Source organism: Macrosteles quadrilineatus, unplaced genomic scaffold, assembly GCF_028750875.1.
Source record: "Macrosteles quadrilineatus isolate MER2022 unplaced genomic scaffold, UCM_ALF_1.0 Scaffold_3__2_contigs__length_128488019, whole genome shotgun sequence".
NCBI classification, from domain to species: domain Eukaryota; kingdom Metazoa; phylum Arthropoda; class Insecta; order Hemiptera; family Cicadellidae; genus Macrosteles; species Macrosteles quadrilineatus.
The window spans coordinates 73,436,794-73,457,066 of NW_026542596.1; the positions used below are offsets into that span (position 1 = coordinate 73,436,794).

Below are 20,273 nucleotides of genomic sequence, written 5' to 3' on the forward strand. Positions count from 1 at the left end.
GATTTTCGGAAGAAATCTTAGATATTCAACATCGGCACTATAGGTGAATGCTTCGACTTTAAGCAACAACCATCTAGACCATCTTTGACTATAACAACTAGACATTCCATCCCCATGTTAAAGTTGTCACCAGCTTTTAATCAAATTCATCGCATTTGATGTGAGCCACCGACAGATTGTACAGATCTCTAAATTACTAATTTCTGTCGAATACTCAATATTTTTACCAAGTAAAACCATAGACAAATAGAATGAATACAGACCGGCAGCAATGCTGCGGTTAGCATATACTCCAGCGCCCACCGCTAGGAGTGTCGTGTAGTTACGGCGCACACCGCTGCAGCGTCTGCTGGTAGCATACGGCTCCTGCACTCCTTGCCTGCAGCGGTGTGCGCCGTAACTACACGGCTTCTAGTGGTGGGTGCCGGAAGCTGCCTTTGACAGTCTATATTTATTCTATTTGTCTATGGCCAAACTGACATGATATAGCATAGCAACTGGCATGGCCCATTAACTATGTCAGCAACAAAGAATAAGGCGGGAAATAGAATTGTAGACAATACATACAATTAATATAATCTACAGTTAGATCTGTGGAATTTAACAACTTTATACATCTTTCAGCCGGTATCAATGTCAAGCAGCTGTTTGGTTAAGGGATAATTTTCTTACACTATCATTGTCATCACGAATACTAGAACAGACATTCTGATTCTGATGGAAGAATCGGTTCTACTATTCGTGATTAATGTCATTGTCAACAAAAACAAACACTAGTGATTCATTTACTATCGTTGGTTTAGTTAAGTCGCCGTTATTGTGAATGGTTTAACAAACCAAAACCTAAAGAACAGTGGAGTCAACAATGATGGAGAAAAGATTCATGAGTGTTTTTGTTTTTGCAGTCACTTCAGTCTTTCTCTCTTCAATCGGCAGCGGTAAGCAAGACCCTTATTCATTTTTCATGTCCAACAAATATTTAAGTAATCCATAGGTGAGTCACTTACCTCGTTCGTCTTAAATCCTAAAGTGGCTATTTGCTGTTTCGATGGTTTCAACACACTTGGGTCATGATCATACTCAGTAGAGAATATTGACAACGTCCAGTCTATAGGACTTCACAAAAACTGTAATTTTACAATAGGCTGTTATTATAAATCTTATACATGATTAAAACCAACCAAATCTGTTGAAACCACATTGTTTCAATTCTTGGATTTAAGGTGAACGAGTTATCTGAACCACTCAAGTCCAAGTGAAACCCTGTGCCAACATTAATTTCAAACTCTGCACACCCATTAACCCTATACTTTAATGAATCTTAAATAATGATTCATTTAGCCTACAGTGTGCCAAAAACAGCTCAATCCAGTGGTGTCACTGGTGTCTATACCATTTTATATGAAGCATACGCTTTATAGTGATACTAATACTGATACTAATAGTGCTAAGGATGGGTACTTTCTAGCATAAACAATTATGGTTGTTATGCAATTAGTTGCAATACGTTGTAATGGAGTGAAGAACTAATCTCGGGATATTCCTAACAAAACTACCTCTTTACCTCAGAAACACCCTGATCTTGGAATAAAGATGATTTGCTTTTTCCGAGTCCTGCACATTTCATCCAATCCTGAGATGTAACAGGTTCTGCGGGATTTCTGTCCTAGAGTTCCCGGGATCAAATCCCAAAAACCTCCAATGACTTTAAGCCACTCGATAATGTCATGACCCACCTTAAGCTTTAGGCCAAATCTTTCTAGCAATCTCTCAATCTAGATTTTGTTATTTGAGAATTTCATCTACAAAAAACAACACGAGTTTCTTGTAGACTACCTTACAAAAGATGTAATCAATATAATGGCCTCATCTAAAATGGCTACAAGACCGTGGTGTTGGTGTCTGGCAACGTCGCAGCGTCCGGTCTATTGCTATAGCCATGGTAACAACATACGCGTAAACATAAACATAGCGCAGATTCAGAACCTCCATTATGAACTAGTGCAACAGCTGTTTCGGTAGGCCGGAGATGCGGCGTTGCCGCTTTTATCTCGCCACGGACTTAGAGGAGGCCATGTAAATACAATTTGTTGAATATCTATGATTCCAGGAGATTCCATCAAATGTTATGAGTGCAACAGTTACAATGATTCAAGATGCTCTGACGAAGTGCCTCCAACTGAGACAGAGAAAAACTGTACAACAGTAAACAATACACGAGTTGCTTACGTGCTTTGCCGCAAAATCGTACAGTCTGTCCATCTAGGCAAGTGTAAGTATCTAACTATTCTATTCTATATACTCATTGGGAAATTGCCAATGAAATAAACATTAGTCCCTTAGTCTACCCTGCTATAGACTCGAGATCAATGTCAAAATGATGGAAAAGATTATAGATCTTACAACTAATTACATACTATTTATAAGGTTTTAATACTTGTAGAAACCACATTCATACTGTCGTAGCCTTTTTTACACAAAACGCCTCGGCGTTGGTGTGTGGCGACGTCGCACCGGCCGGCCTATTGTCATGTTTAACAATAATAACAAACGTGTAAACCTAAACATAAATATGGTGCTTGGTTAGTGAATAGTACTTGGGGACCGAGCCATGGTTCGGTATAGTTTATTTCAATAGTAAAAGCAACATGTAATTATGACAACTCTAGCCACAGTGACAGTTGCTATCGGAAGTCAGAGGACGGTTACAGTCAGAATATTTGCTCTTGTACCTCAGATCTGTGTGACTATTGAGGTCATGGTATGTTATGTTGTGTTAAGTGTAAGTATGTTGCAGTACCATCAGACTCCAGGGTGATACGAAGTTGTGGTTGGGACAACTCTAGCCACAGTGACAATTGCTATCGGAAGTCAGGGGAAGGTTACAGTCAGGAGGTCTGCTCTTGTACCAGATATCTGTGTGACTATTGAGCTCATGATATGTTATGTTGTGTTAAGTATAAGTATGTTTCAATACCATCAGACTCCAGGGTGATACGAAGTTGTGGTTGGGACAACTCTAGCCACAGTGACAGTTGCTATCGGAAGTCAGGGGACCGTTACAGTCAGAATATTTGCTCTTGTACCTCAGATCTGTGTAACTATTGAGCTCATGATATGATATGTTGTGTTAAGTATGAGTATGTTTCAGTACCATCAGACTCCAGAGTGATACGAAGTTGTGGTTGGGAGAACTCTAGCCACAGTGACAGTTGCTATTTGAAGTCAGGGGAAGGTTACAGTCAGGAGGTCTGCTCTTGTACCTCAGACCTGTGTAACTCCAGTGACACTCTTTCAAGCATCTTCGGTGTCCTGGCCGTCACATTGAGTCTCATGTTGTGTTGCCTCTGTCTACCATAACTTATTGAAATATAAATAAATAATTTTCTATTTATTTTTTAGTAACACTTTTTTACACTTGCTGTTTTACCAGCTGATGATATCCGTTATTATTGAAATTTCTGAAGTAAGTATTTTATCGGATCATTTGGTATCCTACTACAGTCGTACTCGACAATCAATAATCATTTAGGAATGACCTTATTCAATGAAAGAGACCAAATAAGTTTAAACAAATTAAACAACACCATGTGTATTGCAGTCTCATCAGACTGGTTGCAAAGTCGACCCTCCTGATTGTCGTTGATACCTAGAGTGTGGACGTGTTCACTGAAATGACCATGTCCAGTGATGAGAGCAAGTACATGATTGACCTGCCCTCAGCCCAGCTTTAACAGCAAGTGAGTGAAAAGGGTTCTAGCATAGATAAAACATACTCCCTTGGTTAGTCTATGGTTCTAGGTTCTGCGAGCAACTTCTTGTCAAATAATTTGTCCAGAATAATTCCACCTAAGCTCGAAGTATTGTTTCGTGGACCATCTGTTGATTGCATGATTAGCGGTTTGCTTTGCTGATACCGCAGAAGGGCTCCGATCTAAGGAATGGCATGTTCGCATTTCTTTTCTAGCATGACGTCATACTCGTTGCCACCCATGCCTACATGAAACCCAGCCGAGAGTTACAGAGTTGTGTGTGGTAAGTTTGCAGAGGGCGTTGAATCACTCCAAAACTAGCTTTGAAGTGACTTCAGTTGAGTCAAGAGCCAGACATTCAGACAAGATCAATATATTCCTGTAGCTAGTCCAAGGTTGGCACAAGCCAATGATAACTTACTGTATCATACTAGACTGGTAAATGTTTTGTTCTGGGCGATTGACTGTATATACGAAGCCTGATATTCCATTGACGAGGGTGCCGTTTGTGAACCAGACGAAGCTTTCTGTTTCTGGGGGATAACCCTCCTGATAATAATGCATACACTTTACAATATATGCTCTAATGCACAATATAGAAACATAAACAAAAGCCACTCCATCCCACGAGTGAGATAAGATTTGAAATTGAGTCTTGTTGGGCAACAGCGAGAAGAGTAAATATGCAGTTTATACTTGTGTCAACAATGGGCCTTTGCCCTTGAATCCATTTGACCAGATCGCTATAATTAGCACACTTGTTGAACTACTCTTATGATTATGAGATATTTTAAGCCGCACAAAATTGTTTCATGAACTATACTAATTATACGACGCGTTTTTATGTTGATATGTAATATGATTATGTATTTCTGTTGTTTTATTTATGCTATTAGTTGTTTTTACGTTTTTGTAAAGGAACGGTAGAGACCCTGGTTTTGTTACTATCTAATTTCAACATTATGTTATATAATATAGCATAATTTTATATAATTAATATAATAAGCAATGTTGTTGTTTTTATAATCAAAGACAATGCCAGCATGATCTACATTTTAATATTAATTTAATTTCTGTTTTGGTAGCACTGACTAACATGTGATCATCATTATTAATTGTTGACGGAATATTTTTGTCTTACACACGTGTAGTATTTATTTCATTTACGTATACAATAAAGTTTATCTTTAGATCTAAATAGTATTAAAACGAAAAAGATTCCGTTGAAAATGTTTATCTGATAGTATGGTGTTTGTTTACCTTATCATGGATATCATTATTTTGAAATTCCATCAGCAATAGTGTTTATTTGAAGAGCCTATGGTCATTATCTTGTTCCATTATACATTTATGAAAGTGCCTAAGAAGGTATGAATAGTCGTAATGGATCTTCGTCAAGAGATAAAAAGGTATGTTTACTGTATACCCTAGTTGATACTCTAATTCATTTTCAATCACAAACGTATTAATTGTATAGTGTCATTAAGTTTAGTTGTTGCCAACTCTGACTTTGGAGAGTGGCTGGTCCAATCCGTTAAATTGACAACTTGTTTATTAAATAAAGGCCTCTTTTAACTTAAGATTTTCCTATCCACAGTCCCCGAACCCATGCGCGGAACATAGAAAAAACAAGTGCCTCAAGTAACTCGGGGTTGCCTAGAGTTACGTCTAGTTAACTTACGTAAGGCCTTGGGTACGTACCACGAATATACTAGAAAAATACCGGTATGGATCATAAACATAAACAAATGACGTTTTTGGCCAGAATCCTATACTTATGGCATTAACATGGTTTAGACAGCTCCATTTAAACAATGTTAACTTAAATAATACTTTAATACTTTTCAACGAAATGGCGACCATACAAAGTAGGGGCCTAGGTATTTTTAGCCAAGTATGAATGGAGATGAGTGTAGGATGAATCGCGCGATCTAGTAGTCTTGTTAGTGACTAAGGCCGACTTATTCCTTAGACATACAGCTGTTAATTAATACTCCATACAGCTAATGGCAAATGTTTACTTTCGGGCCAAAAACGTCATTTGTTTATGTTTATGCTCCATATCGTGTCTTTTCTATTATTCGTGGTACGTACGATAGGGGCATCGAGATAAACGCTCATCGAATTTCCCCTGTTGTAGGAGTCAGTTTAGTCTGATGGAAAACTGTGCTGACCCGCAAGACATCATTCATGCTATTGTTGTTATCTAACAATAAATTATTCTCTTTTATGACAGACTAAGCTCCCACTTCGTCCCAACTTTTTCTGGTGACTGAAGTGTTTTTAAAACCTCCATGCTGGCCATTCAACAAACATTCCCTGGACTGCACCTCACTTACCATCACTTCTATTTGAAAATCACTCAACTTCATCTCTGTCTTCTTGAGTTTTTCTGGATGCTCCGCACGTTTGGTGCTGTTCCTCTGGCATTTTATTATGAACATCTCATCAAATGACTTACTTGAGCGGCTTTTTATAGCGGCATTTTGGTGAAAATAGGTTTGGACTTGGAATCTCCGTTGGCCACTCGTAGGTAATCGTACACGAGGCCAATTCGCTTACAATACTTTGCTTCTGTAGATCGGATCTATGCAACAACTAGTAACATGTATGCTTACAATACTGGAAATGCAGGATCAGCCTGATAGGCTAGGCATATTAGGAATATAAGTAGCAGTTAGAGGAAAGTTTAGGTACAGTCCTAATCACCACATTACTTTATGTTTTCTGGGTCACTGAACACGAATATGAGGTTTGCTGACAGATATTATGCCCGGAACATTGTTTATTTTGCCAAAAACCTTAAAATTTGGGCACTTTTTTCGGTTTTTGGGATAAATCTCGGTAATTATGGGTTTTTGAGAAGACCTTGCTTTGTACAATTAAAGAGGACAAAATTTACTACAAGTTTCGTATATAATATTTGTTTCTACGATGAACCGTTACGCCACTAGAGCACACTAAAAAAGGCCAGAAGTACCACAAATGAAAACAAACGCTAAATGCTGTCATTTTACATTAGGTTTCCATGGAAACAACCCATGTTACGATAATTTTAACTATATAGTCATGATAATAAACTGTAACACACTTGAAAATAAACAAACTAGTGTGTCCACTGACCACAAGCTTCCACCTGAAAGAAATATCTGTCTTTTAAGATTAAATCTGGGAAAATGGTGACCATCTTTTTAAAAAAAAAAATGATAATAACTTAATGAATACCTCACAGATATAGGTGGGTTGTCAGGATCATGCAATTCACTCTCTTCGGGTTTAATCCATCCTTTTTTTGGCCTAAGAGGAGGGAAAAAGCATCTTCATCTTTCCACATTCTCATTTGCTTCTAAGGCTTTCTCAAGGGTAAGAAACTGAGGACCAAGTTTATCTTAGAATATTCTCAGCTACAGTTTTGTTCTTTACAGCAAGGAGTGGAGAGTATGTTTTTGATTAAGTTTTCCCTTTCCTGGGTTCAAGAAGAAAACTTTTTTCCTTACACAAACTGATTAGAATAATCAATAAGTCAACATCCTCTCCAACAACGACAACGTTCTCATTGGTGCTAGCCAACGACAGCGCTTCTGTCACTATCAATGTGTCCCCATCTTCATATATTGTTTCCAAGATATAGGTATTGTAAGAGATGATCTTACTTGTTATCATGGAAATTAGTCTTTCCTTGTTATTAGGGTTGGCTAGGAGATTTTTTATTTCATTTTGGTAGGGGTCATAGTTTCATCAAAGAGAATGTCTGCAGAAGTAGTTTTTATTGCTCTTTTCAGTCGTTTGGAACTTTTTGTTCCACTTTGCTGGTGTTCAGGGTAGGCCCGTCAAAACCAACTTGTCTGAGCCCTATATTTGGTTATAATGTTGTCCACGTACTGTTAGGCCTATATTTTTTATAGAAAGGTTGACGCTCTGTCCATACACTTTGTGTAGTAGGAACCCACCATCAATAACATACTGCACATGCCCATGGAAGTGCTTGTTTTCAATGGGGACAAGTGCTTTAGGCCTATTAAGATTTGATTTGGTTCTTTTACACAAGCCGTTATTATCAAACAACGAGAAAGAGTATGGTCCCAGGTTGTAGGACAAGAAGTGTTCTAGTTTTCATCAGAATTCTTAGTGACGCTGATACGTTGTGGTGGGGTTTACGGGTAAGAATTCTCTACTTTCATCGCGTTGTTCATTATGGCAAGTGGCTGGACTTGGTCTGCTTGTCTGAATTTAACGTTACCAAAGTTAAAGTTATTCTACTTTACGTTCTTGAAGTTACTCTTTCATTGTCTTTCATCCTTTTTTCTCAAGCACTATAGCAGTCAACCCTGTGGACAGCAACAACCCCTGTGCTGAGAGAAAATAAATGGGGGTTTTGTGGAAACGGGAAATGTTTCTGCAGCCAGTCATACATCTTGGTGCAGATTTATCAAGTGTGTTTCAGTGTTCATTATCATGAATAAATAGTTAAAATTATTGTAACATGGGTTGTTTCCATGGAAACCTAATGTAAAACGGTTAGCGTTTATTTTCATTTTTGGTACTTCTGGCCTTTTTTAGTGTGCTCTAGTAGCGTAACGGTTCGTCGTAGAAACAAATATTATATACAAAACTTGTAGTAAATTTTGTCCTCTTTAATTGTACAAAGAAAAGTCTTCTCAAAATCTCCTAGTTAAAGAGATTTAGCCCAAAAACCTAAAAAAGTGTCCAAATTTTAAGGTTTTTCACAAAATAAACAATGTTCCGGGCATAAGATCTGTCAGCAAACCTCATATTCGTGTTCAGCGACCCAAAAAACATAAAGAAAAGTGATGATTAGGACTGTACCTAAACTTTCCGCTAACTTTCCTAATATGCCTAGACTATGAGCCCAGGTCTGAAATGGGTTCCCTTCTCAAACGCAACATTCAAATAAAAACATTTTCCTTTATGGTGAAAATAGTACTCTGAATTTTAAAAAATCGTTTGGAAAAGACCAGGAACACGGAAAATTCGAAGACAACGCTTACGCTTTTTTGCGCTAACGCGTAATTATTTAAATAAAATGTCATAAATTGTATACGCTCTGTCGCCGTAAAAGCTGGTAACAATAAGCTTTAGCACAGTGACCCTACAATAAGCGGTCGGGTTGGGTTAAGTTAGATTAAAACTTAACCTAGGTTAACCCAACTTCCTAACCTAACCTCCTCAGATCAAGTAAGTTAATGTTTACATAACACAAAAAATAACAAAGCAAAATTTGACAGTTAAAATCAATGTAAACACAAGTCTGAACAACTGAGTCAGCTGATTGATTAATTCACTATTTTCAATTTATATGTTGTACCACTTGAGTAATTTTAATGGGAAAATAGTTCTTCTCTTTTTTCGTCTTCTGTTCTATGTTCTCTCAATATTTATAAGCTGATTAAATGACACTATTTTTTACGATACATCTTTTGTTATGTAAAACAACATCTTTCTTTTCAATGACAACGCAATCAGGTCAGATCCTTGATTGGCATAAATAGCGAGTATCACATACATAATTATACGAGAACACTTGACGTGCAGAAATAAATGAATAAATAAATAAAAATAAATAAAAAGTTATGAAAGATCCATATTTTTTTGTGTAGGCCTAATGCACGTATTATGGGTAATACGAGGAAATTCTATCATTATTTTTATCTTAATTGGCATTTCATGAGTAGGTTTTTGCACGGTTTCTAAAAGGTTCTCGGTTTCTAAAATTTTAACTAGGCCTATTACATTCGAGTTTGAATTTTACACCTGTAAGCAAATAATTCTTACAATAATTAATTGTCGAGTCTCATTCAAAAAGCTTCTCAAATCCAAATCATTCCTTCGACATTTAAAGTTATCAGCTGTAGCTGTTATTTTAATTTAATGAGGTTAAAAACATAATGAAAAACAATGGTGACAATATAAACATTGTGACTATTTTCGTATATAGTGGGACCTATTAACATTGTATTGGAAGGTAAAGACGTAAGTCATATATTTGTACATCTATGGCTAGTCAAATTTTATTAGTTTTAGTATTATAAGTTCCGTAAAAACAAAAATTACTTTAAATTCTGAGTTAAACTGTTGTCTTTACTGGTTAGTAACGGGTGGATCTTTGGTATTGAATACGAATACATATTTTTGCACTTTTTGAAGTACACAAACACTATTCATAGTATTATTATCTTATGAGGCGCAGAGTAAACGTTTGTTCCATCATTTCTATACCTCTCGGGCTTTCAGTCTTAACCCATTTAAACTTAACTCTACGTTACGATAAAGTTTTCTTGATAATTCAAAGTAAAATTGGATTTTTTACTTTCTCTCCCTGTACAACAACTTAGTGTTGCTGTTTATTTCAAGTGAATCGTTTTTCCCTCCAATATTAGTGATGTGGAAAGCGAACAAGGACTTCTTGTCGAGAAAATTCGATTTTAAGTTATATATATATATATTTGAATTCCTTATTAAATTCCGAATCACTTGGTGCAAGTCCCATGTATTTACGATTATTTTGTTGAAGTTATAGGACTTTGAAATTTAGTTATGGAAAAGGGTCATTTTGAGAAAAACTATTTTGAAAACTTCAAATACGCATAAAAATAGTTTTTCGTATTTAAGAAACAATTTTGGTATCAAAAGAAAGCTTATAATGTCCTCTTTGGGGGCAAAACAAATTTTTGTCTTGATTCCCGGTAGTCTTCATTTAAACAATTGTTTTATTAAAGCATGTTGTAAAAATCGCATTTCAGAAAAGGGGCCTCTTGTCGGCCCTATGTTATTTCTCCATAAGATAAGTACCTCTTGTCGGGACCCCAAAATTTGTGAGATATTTTGCTCTCCGTAAACTGAACTTTGTTTTAGTTCTCTAAATTTCACTAGAATGCAGGAGATTTTTTTTGGACAAAAGTCTGTTTATAAAGGGAATATTAGAAATTGGACCTCTTGTCGTTATGGCGGCATAACATTGAGCGACAAGAGGTACCTTTTCTCAGACCGTGCAGAGGCTAACAAAATTATATATTTCGACTTTTTACATCTTCAACTCGATATTTTAACCGATACTGTCCTGTTCTATGATAATGAGGTAGGCCTATAACAATCGATAAAAACGCGAATTTCAATATTTTCGACCTTAATTACTTATATCGGCCGTACTGAAAATCTTGCATCGCCGACAAGAGGTCCCTTTTAGCTTTCCACATAAGAAAAAATAATGAATCAGAAGGAAGATTTGTATTATATTTCAGTCAGTTTTGTGTAGTTCTTTTGTGAATGCATAGTAGATTTTTTTGTTTGGTATAACTATGTATAACGAAATCCAGATTTTTGTTTAAAATGAAAATTCGTCTAGTTTTTCCTTTTCAAATGAGTAAAGATGAGATTATATGAAATTGAGGAATTTTGACAAATGTAGAACAATCGTCAGCCAAATCTAGTAGTGTTTTGTCCTCATTAAAATATTATATTGAATTATTATTCTAATACTAGGCCTACTCACTATAAAATACAAACAAATGATTGCAGCCTAAAACTTGTTTTATAATGATACTTAATAGTAATAAAAAATGTATGAAAAAAATAAGGTTACTAGCCTGTTGTCAATGAATCCCATATTTGCCGTGGATGACTAGTTTCCAGTTTCGGGTAGGCCTAGTAGTAATTACTTGCAGGAAGGAAAGTGCAAGAACATAACGTTTGACGAGAAAATGATTTTAAAATGAGATTTTAACCCTGAAACTAGTCATCCACGACAAATATTGGATTTTCTGACAACAGCAGGTTGGTAACCTCCTGTCTAATCAATCCTGGAGGCAAATTATGAATAAAATAAAAATGTATTTTCAGAATTTCAAAATCACTTAAATATTTATCTCAAACTATGTCTTTCGTGTACTTTATTACATTTTGTTGCATGGTCTTCTTGTCGATTACGTATGCAAACTCGATATAGATTTTAATCTCTTTATCAAATGCTGAGAAATTAAGATATTAGGTTTGAACTTCACATTACATAAATCAAGCTTCTTTATTACTTTAAAACCAATCTATATAACTAATACGCTACATGAAACTTTGTCGGTTGAACTCCTCCGCCATTTCTTAACCGATTTTGTCCATTGACGTCTCATTGGAAAGAGAGTGTCGCGTAGATTACATTTTTTTTAAAGTCCCTTGGGCTCTGCCCCAGTGGGTTTGAAAGTTCCCATGTTATCCTTATGAAGAACATAATTGTTTACATTTTGATCAACTGTATAATTTAATTACTGTTACTTATTTTTCAATTCAATGAAACGCATTGAGTACATTTATTTACTGTTTGAGTTTATGTAAACATACTCCCCCAAGGCGGATCGTGTTAGTATGATTGTATCTTAAATTTGTGTATTTATCATTGATTTGTGTCGCTATGACGGGTCGTGTTAGCATGATTGTAACTTAAATTTGTGCATTTATCTTTGTTTTGTGTAGCTATAATTTGTTTATTTGTTGTTTTTTCTTTTAAATACCTCCGACGTGACGACAACGAAACATAGACTGGAGGCGTAATCGTGATTACGCGGTCACAGCTACAGAACAGTGGCGCGTAATAGGCTTAACTCATCACAGTCAGCACCTGACCCTGGACAATCTCAACTATTAGGTTACAAATGCGCCCTAACACTACCCCAAACGACTTTTCGTTCTCAATTGGCCCTCTATCAATGACCTGTGTTGCCTGTACAGCGAGGCATTTTGAGAAGGAGAAAACCGGCCGGAATGCTTTAGGTTTATCAATAACGAAGATAATCGTGGTCTGAGTTACACGCCGGTAATCTTTGAGTTGACTCTTTTAAACTCATTGTAAATATGACTGTTATTCGTTTTGGAATAACTCCTTTAATACTTTGCAACTGATCGAATTCGAGCAACATGTACACTAGTGTAACCTTAATACATCTTATCATATATGCTATCATCGAAAGGATTGCCAGTGTGAAGGCCGAGCGATTTCTGCTAGTGATTAAAAAGTTGTAATTTCACTGTATTATTTAAAATGAACGAGAGCGTTGTTTCTGGTGCTACGGTTGAAAATAACTGCACAGATCTTTCTCAAAAGGCTCAAAAAGACTAGTTCATATCATAGAAAAATCATTCTCCCTTAATGAATTTATCATCCTTATGGAACATTGGCAATAGTTGATCTGTTGCCCATTTGTAGTGGTGAGGGGAGTATTGTAGGGCTGCAACACCAGTGCGAAAAGAAATATATATGTATGTCCAAGTTCGATTTGAAGTATCTATCCTACACTCATCTCCATTACTTGGCTTAAAATACCTACTTTGTATGGTCACCATTTCATTAAAAAGTAATAAAAGTATTAAAGTGTGTATCAGCATAGATGGTCTTGTATCTCTGCTGTCTCTGTAATCTAGTTTTAATTTTCAGGATACAAAGTTGGTTTCTATGCAAGACGAGAACAAATTACGTAATTTGTGGAGAAACGATTTTTCTTCTATCGGTAAGGAATTTATTTCACATGGTTTATACAAGCGCTTTAATGCACTAAATAGGGATAAAGTTAATTACTTTTAGTTTGGAATGTTTCTTGTTTTTACAAACATTAAGTTAGTTTTTGTTTAAGTTTGTTAAGCCAACGATTTCTGATAACTAAGTGAAGCATACTAAAATCCTATGGAATTAATGCTGTTTTTGCTACTACACGAATGGCTGTACTTCGATGTCAAGATGTTAAAATGTTATAGGTAATGAAATTGAGGTTTCCAATTAGCCATTTGTTGGTTTGAAAACGTTAAGTTTAGTTTTCTCTGATATTTTTCCTTTAACATAGACACAAAAAAATTAATTGAGTTCCAACTTTTTTTGTTTTAAATAGGAGTAAAATTTGAAGGTATAACCAGTTGTTATAACATTATTATTTTACTAGGTGTTATACAATTTATTGAATTGTTTTCATTTGGTTATAATTTTGCCATTTCAGTCAATTTGTGATTATTTCATGTTTCAGAGTCTTCCTTAGTCCAAAAACTGCCTAAATTTTCATCGTACATAAAAAACCATTGCAATGCCAATTTTCGAATTTTGCACCGTTTGAAAGAAGACGGAAGACAAACCATTTTTATGCTAAATCCGGAGTACCATCTGAAGTTTCTCGAAGAGAATTTAAGTTTTTTGACCAAAAAACCGTCTAGGTGTTTCGATCTTAAAATAAGTAGTTCAAAAAGTAACTATCTTAGTTTGGAGACAAACGCATCTTCTTTGCCCAACAGTAAATTCCACGCTTTAGCTCCCTCGTTGAATTTGGATGAAAATGTTTCTCAATGTAACGTTGGCCATTGTAATGGTGACGTGAAACTTCTTAGGAACAGTGCGATCCTCAAAGAACCCAATATGATCTGTCCTGAAAGTCCTTGGGAAAAGCAGTCATGTGTCACTCCATCCACGATAAAAGTCCTAAAAAGGCCTACTCACTGCAATAGATTTCAGTGTAAGCAAAACTTGAAAGCCTTGGCCAGTAAAGAAACAGTAGAAAGACTGGAAAAGAAAAGAGACGTAGACCATCATTTTGAGTTCGATGTTGGGGGTGAAAATATAGTCTCCTTCATATGTAGCCCTCCGAATTCACAAAGGGGAAAGCAGTCAAGTGAACCAGGTAGTACTACTGATTCGGCTGACGAAGACTCTTCTCTTTCTTCTTCCAAATACTCCGCGCCAAGTTTTAAGAGCGATTCTTCAAAAGATAGTCATTACAATGATACATTCCGAAATGGTACACTGCAAGATCATGGCAAAACGAAAATCAGTCAATCCAATCTGTCGCATCTGCCTACAACATCAAGTGTTGTTTCATTACGAGAGAGCAAATCCATGTTCAACTGTTCCTCTTTGAATTTGAAGTTAAACGAAAAACACTCCGAGAGATGTATTAACATCTTCGGGTCCTTCAATTCCTCGCGTACGTTCAACAGTGATGATGGTGTTAGTTTGAAATCCCATAAAAACCATGAAACTATAATGTTTCGAGAAACAGCTTTAAGGGGATGCTATGACATTGAGAATATTCTCAAAGAGTCCAAGTCTGCATTACCTCATGTTGAGATGGAAGTGGACAAAACGACGAAAGCGATTTTTGCAGCGGTGAGGCTACAAAAGGAAAACGAAAGTATTGTTTCGGACACTGCCTTATCCGTCATAGATATTTGTAATTCATGGATCAAGCTTAGTGCTCATTTCGAACGACAAGAGTTCAAACATTTATTGGAAACCCGTAATATTGATCACTCTATACTAGAGGAATTCGCACAATGGCAAAGCACCTCTAGACTGTTCGTTGACCGGCTGATACGTGTGCTGAAGGAGTTGTCAGCCAGAAATGTTCCAAATTCAAATGGATGCTACGAATCAATGATCCCCTCAAGACCTGCAATAGCTGCTGTAGGCTCTCATTTGCAACAAAGAAAAGATCCTTTGTCCAAAGCTGGCCAATTTCAATCTCCGATTCCCAATACAACAGTTGCAGACGCAAACGTTCAAGAAAGACGTTGGAAACAACGCCGATTCCTCTCGGAAAGAATGGATTCAGAAAGAATGGCAATGGAGAATAAAAAATCTTCCAAACTCAATTTTACTCCAGGTGGACTAAAACAGAAATTTTCATCGACGAATGATCATAAAAACTACCCAATCTTGGGACGGGGTGAAGGTGATGTTAATGTTAATTTCGATCTGTCTAAAGTAAGTATGGGATCATCAAACAACTGTCAATTGACTCAACATGGAGTAAGCTTGTTTCCATCTGCACCACAACGTCAAAACTGTTACAATTCAGGCTTCTTTGAAGGCAATCTTAGTACACCCAATGGAAATCTTTTCAACATTGGATGTGAAACAAGCTCTGTGCCTCCTGCAAACGAAATGTGTGCTTCCTTTGGGAACCCATTTGCCCTCTCCATGAGCAACTGTTTTCCAGTGAATATCCAGCAGACGATGCCTGTAACCTCTCCTCTAATCAATAACCAGTTTTCCCACGTCAACTCCAATCCTTACCAAAATGCTGTCAGCAGCTGTTTGGAGAAGCCAAAGCCAAACCCGATACTCTGTACTGACCTTGATTTTGATGGAAACCTAGCTAAAAACAGTTATATGAAACCTGGCCAATATGCTCCACCACAGAAACCACCTTGTATTCAGAAAACGGTGAGTAATTCTGTTCCTATCTCAGATATTCCAATTGTCGGAATCCCTTTCCTTTACACTACTCAACAGTCCGACTCTCAACAGCCGAGTATCGAGTTACAAACTGGATATTCGAAATTAAAAGTATCAAAATGTATCGAAGATACTGATAACACCCTTGTATCAGACAATTCTATGGTAGGGTGTTTAAAAGAATCGTATTTAGGTAATAACGTGGGTGACGTTTCAAACTTGAAGTCTTCTGAAGTGTCTACAACGTCACACTTTCTGCTTGACGACAACAACTGGAACGGTTTAATTGGAGACGACATGAAAGTAAATAACGATTTCGATATCTCAAGTCCTTCGAGCAGTGGTAGTTCTGAAACCGATCCATCAATAATTGTCGAGCTGAAAAATACATCGACAGATTGGCTAGTTGATTCGTTAAAGAAAATTTCTCTAGAGGGTGAACAGTCGTTGAAGAGTTCTGCTGTGGAAGATAAAGTACAAGACCAAGTTGAACGGACTAACCCAAGTGACGGTTGTAACGGACAAGATAAACAAAGTCTTCAACCTCAATTTGCGTTGACCCATTCTACACGAGATGTTACTGAACAAAACAAAGACGGTATGGTACAAAATAACCCTGAGAAACCCAGCCAACTATTAAAAACTAACACTGAACACTATCAAAAGAAACCAAAGAAGATCAAAAATGGACGAGAGTCTTATAACTTGGCGGATCGAAGAAGTCATTCAAGTCACGGTAGACCAGAGACTATGGTGTTTGCAACTTCTATGAGCGACAAAGTCACGTGCCAACTTGAAGAAATTCTGAACTGCATTTGGAATACGCCAGCTGCTACTTTGATCGAAGATGGAATCAGAAATGAAAAGGTAATTTTCAAAATTCAAATTCAAATATATTTATTTAAGATATTACAAGCATGGCCTCGCCAAGTTTACAAAACTTGTCAGCGAGGACCAATAGATTCAAAAAATGACAAACACAGTTTACATTTTTTTTTCTGAGTACAAAGAATTATTAAAGTAGTTCTAAGGTAATTATCAGTTACATCAGATATAATCACTAAATATTGCTAGTCAAATTTGATAACTCTTTAGTGTTATTGACGTTTTAGCGAATTTCCCTATAGGGAAGTAGCTATTACCGTAGGTCTCATGGTAAGACTTAGGCCCGGGACCGATTTACTTTTTCATTTTAATGTCCCCAGAGGCCAAAAACACCATTCGTTCAAATTTTTATATATGTATATATATATATATATATATATAGGTATATATATATATATATAGATTTATATATATATATATGTGTCCGTGAACACGATAACTTGAGTAATTTTTATCCGATTTTGATGAAATTTGGTTTGAAGGTGTAAGGCGGGATAAACTTGAATGAGTTCGCGATCCAGCATGATCGGACCATGGGAACAGGGTTTTATGGGGGGTTTTATGGGGTAAAAATTGGTTTTTCTCACTTTTTACCCTCAAAACACAAAATTTCCCAATTTTTCTCTAAACCTTCTTAAAGAGCTTAAAAAAACAAACAATTCAGTATATCAAAGTGTTTTTGTACGGTTATTGGTTACGGAGAAAACTAAAAAAAATTGTAAATTTAAAATTCTCATGTTATTCTTATGGAGAATATTGTAAAATGTTGTAGTTTGCTTGTTTATGGATATATTTTGATCAAACTTGGCAAATTTATTTATTTTATAGTAAGCTATCAATATTTTACTAAAAACACACTACTTGATTAGTTTCCTTGTAGCAGCAAACCTAGGTACTCGTTAAACCTAATGTTATTTAAATAGATCAATTGAAAATCAATTCGGCCAAATGGAAATTCGCTTAGACGGCAGGTTTGCTGCGGCGGGGGTATTTTCTTAATCCTAAATCTTCTAAGTTTAGTATCCTAAATTTTTTATTCATGGCTAAACTTGAAACTTCATCTCTGAAAAAAGTTCATCGTTTAGTTTGTTCAACTAAATGATTCCCCTTATTAAAAAAAAAAATTACTAACGTTCTCTTGAAATACGCAATCTTAATGATTTGATTAGCTATTTGGTTGGATTGGGCTACGTATTGTCGGAATGTTTTCCAAATCTTAACAATCTTGATCGCTTAACGTCCCATTTGATTTTGTGTTGCCTGATTCAACAGTAAAGACACTTTCAGGAGGGGGCAAGGCTGGAGCTGAGGGTGAGAAGTCCCCTGTATTTTCAAGCGATGAGATGCAAGTTAAGCAACAGAAGCTATGACACTTTGGACCAGGCGCTCTCGGATTTTCACCAATACTTCATTGACATTAGAAGTAGAAACAAGGTATGAACGTGTATCATTGAATATTGGTACAACTAAATATTCCATCCCCGTCTTAAAGTAGGCCCAAGTTTTTAAAATCAAAATCGTCGTAGTTGTTTATATTTCATATACTTAATGTATTATTTATTCAATTATGTCTTATTGTTTATTTCTCGTTACTCTCAGTTCATTCATATTTCAAGTATTTGCATGTACTGTATTCTTATTGCAATGCTTGTAACTTAAACTTTTTCACTCAGTATTTATTTTTGGCTATTATTATTAGCCTACAGTAAAATTGGTGCAAATCTGTTGGCAAATAGATAAATAGTTGGCGTGAGCCTCTTACAGATTGGGCCTATCTAAATTAGGCCTAATAATTTATGTTGAATACACGCACTCTTTTGACGAGTCAAACTATTGGTATACTACTTACTGTGAACTATTCCCATCAACTTTACAAAAAATAAGGTAGACTAAAGAATTGTAGACTCTAGCGTATTCTGTGACTGACTCAGATAACTAAGTTCTTTTTCAATAACATATTGGCGACAGCTGGTGCATATAGATGGTATGTCTACTTGAGTATGCAATGGCAATAGTCAATACTAATATAGTAAACAAAATTGAACTTTTTGGTCTAAAATGATTTTTTTTCTATTCTTTGAAACTACCAGTAAGGACACTATTCTCCCTTTAAAGGTATTTATTTTAATAAGTATTGTTTTCAAACTTTCAAAATTAGTAAGAGCACTAAAAATCCTGTTCATTATATTTAGATAATACAGACTATGATTGAATGATTTTTGCGTCAGAATTAGGCCTACTTGATAAAATTTAACACTGTGCATTCAGGCAAGTAGCTCTCAGCAACCATTGACCATCAATTCTATATTAAATAGCTAATTTGTCAAGACTTTTACTGCCTTGCAGTTTAAAAAAGTATGTTTAGATATTTGTGATTGCTTGTGTTAATAAAAGTACGACATTCCATTTGGATTTTAATGTTAGCAAAATACTATACAAAATATACACTTTATTTAAACGTAATTTTCTAATAGTTAATTGTCGAATGCACTTATTTTAAAAAGAACTTAGTGGCTTAATCTTTAGTACTTTAAATTCTTAAACTTCATAGTACAGTAAATCATTTTTAGTATGGAAAACGACGAATACTAGAAAAGACCCGGTATATGGATCATAAACATAAACAAATGACGTGTTTGGCCCGAAAGTAAACAAAACCATATGTTAATTACCTATAATACTATTAGTTTAGGGGTATTGTTTACTTTCGGGCCAAAAACTTCATTTGTTTATGTTTATGATCCATACAGGTATTTTTCTAGTATTCGTGTGGAAAACTATATAGACTGTTGTTTGAAATAAATATAATTTCAGGGAGATAAAATGTGCAGCGACGCGGTCGATGCTTTGGAACAGATATTTTTCGATCAGGTGGAAAAACATTTTGGCCTCACATACCAAGCTCTGTCCCAAAATGGCTGCCACTTTGGTGAAAACACAATCAACAAGGCTAGAAAACAAAAGAAAACGCCCCGGAGATTTTGACATTGATCAAGATCTGATTTTTAGCGTTTTCGTAGACTTTTTAGGAATTATTTTCTCGAGTTTTTTGCAGTACCTGATCATTTAGTTTTGTTCTTTTTCTGTGATATGAATACTAGTTGATATTTATTGTTAGGTAACCTTATAAATTGCAATCGTCTTAAGTTTTTTTCTTATTAGAAGAAATGACGCTTGAAATATAGTTAAAAATCGTATATTAATTGTCTTCGTGGTGATGTATAGTGACTACCACAGTGTTTTGTTATTTATATTTTTCTTTTACTCGAGCTTCGTTCTCGTGATCTAAGTTTGGTTTTACCGTTCGAATTTTTGATTCTTTTTAGGTGTATTTCTTTGGAAATTGTCCATCGTAAGATTTGTTGTATAGCGTATTTTTGTACTAACAGTGGCAAGAGTATATAACTAGTCTTTGT

General features: G+C 35.7%; 2 protein-coding genes across 2 annotated transcripts; both read left to right on the forward strand.

The window, feature by feature from the left end:
• The first annotated feature begins 712 nt into the window (after positions 1–712).
• On the forward strand, positions 713–3,360 carry LOC128989302 (protein quiver-like). Its single transcript, XM_054411181.1, has 3 exons — positions 713–938; positions 2,111–2,272; positions 3,152–3,360. Exons 1-3 carry the CDS (start codon positions 866–868, stop codon positions 3,358–3,360), a joined length of 444 nt encoding a protein of 147 aa, XP_054267156.1. The 5' UTR covers positions 713–865.
• Positions 3,361–15,273: 11,913 nt separating this feature from the next.
• On the forward strand, positions 15,274–20,273 carry LOC128990243 (uncharacterized). Its single transcript, XM_054412550.1, has 3 exons — positions 15,274–16,839; positions 18,145–18,291; positions 19,672–20,273. The coding sequence occupies exons 1-3, from the start codon at positions 15,337–15,339 to the stop codon at positions 19,840–19,842; spliced, it is 1,821 nt and encodes a 606-aa protein (XP_054268525.1). The 5' UTR covers positions 15,274–15,336; the 3' UTR covers positions 19,843–20,273.

What these genes read in the sequence shown, in the direction of transcription:
- LOC128990243 (XM_054412550.1), top strand. Translation starts at nt 15,337, where the DNA reads ATGGATTCAGAAAGAATGGCAATGGAGAATAAAAAATCTTCCAAACTC. An exon ending in ATGGAATCAGAAATGAAAAG is followed by an intron (nt 16,840 to 18,144) that starts GTAATTTTCAAA and finishes AGACACTTTCAG; the next exon opens with GAGGGGGCAAGGCTGGAGCT. An exon ending in ACATTAGAAGTAGAAACAAG is followed by an intron (nt 18,292 to 19,671) that starts GTATGAACGTGT and finishes ATATAATTTCAG; the next exon opens with GGAGATAAAATGTGCAGCGA.
- LOC128989302 (XM_054411181.1), top strand. Translation starts at nt 866, where the DNA reads ATGATGGAGAAAAGATTCATGAGTGTTTTTGTTTTTGCAGTCACTTCA. An exon ending in TCTCTCTTCAATCGGCAGCG is followed by an intron (nt 939 to 2,110) that starts GTAAGCAAGACC and finishes CTATGATTCCAG; the next exon opens with GAGATTCCATCAAATGTTAT. An exon ending in GTCTGTCCATCTAGGCAAGT is followed by an intron (nt 2,273 to 3,151) that starts GTAAGTATCTAA and finishes AGTATGTTTCAG; the next exon opens with TACCATCAGACTCCAGAGTG.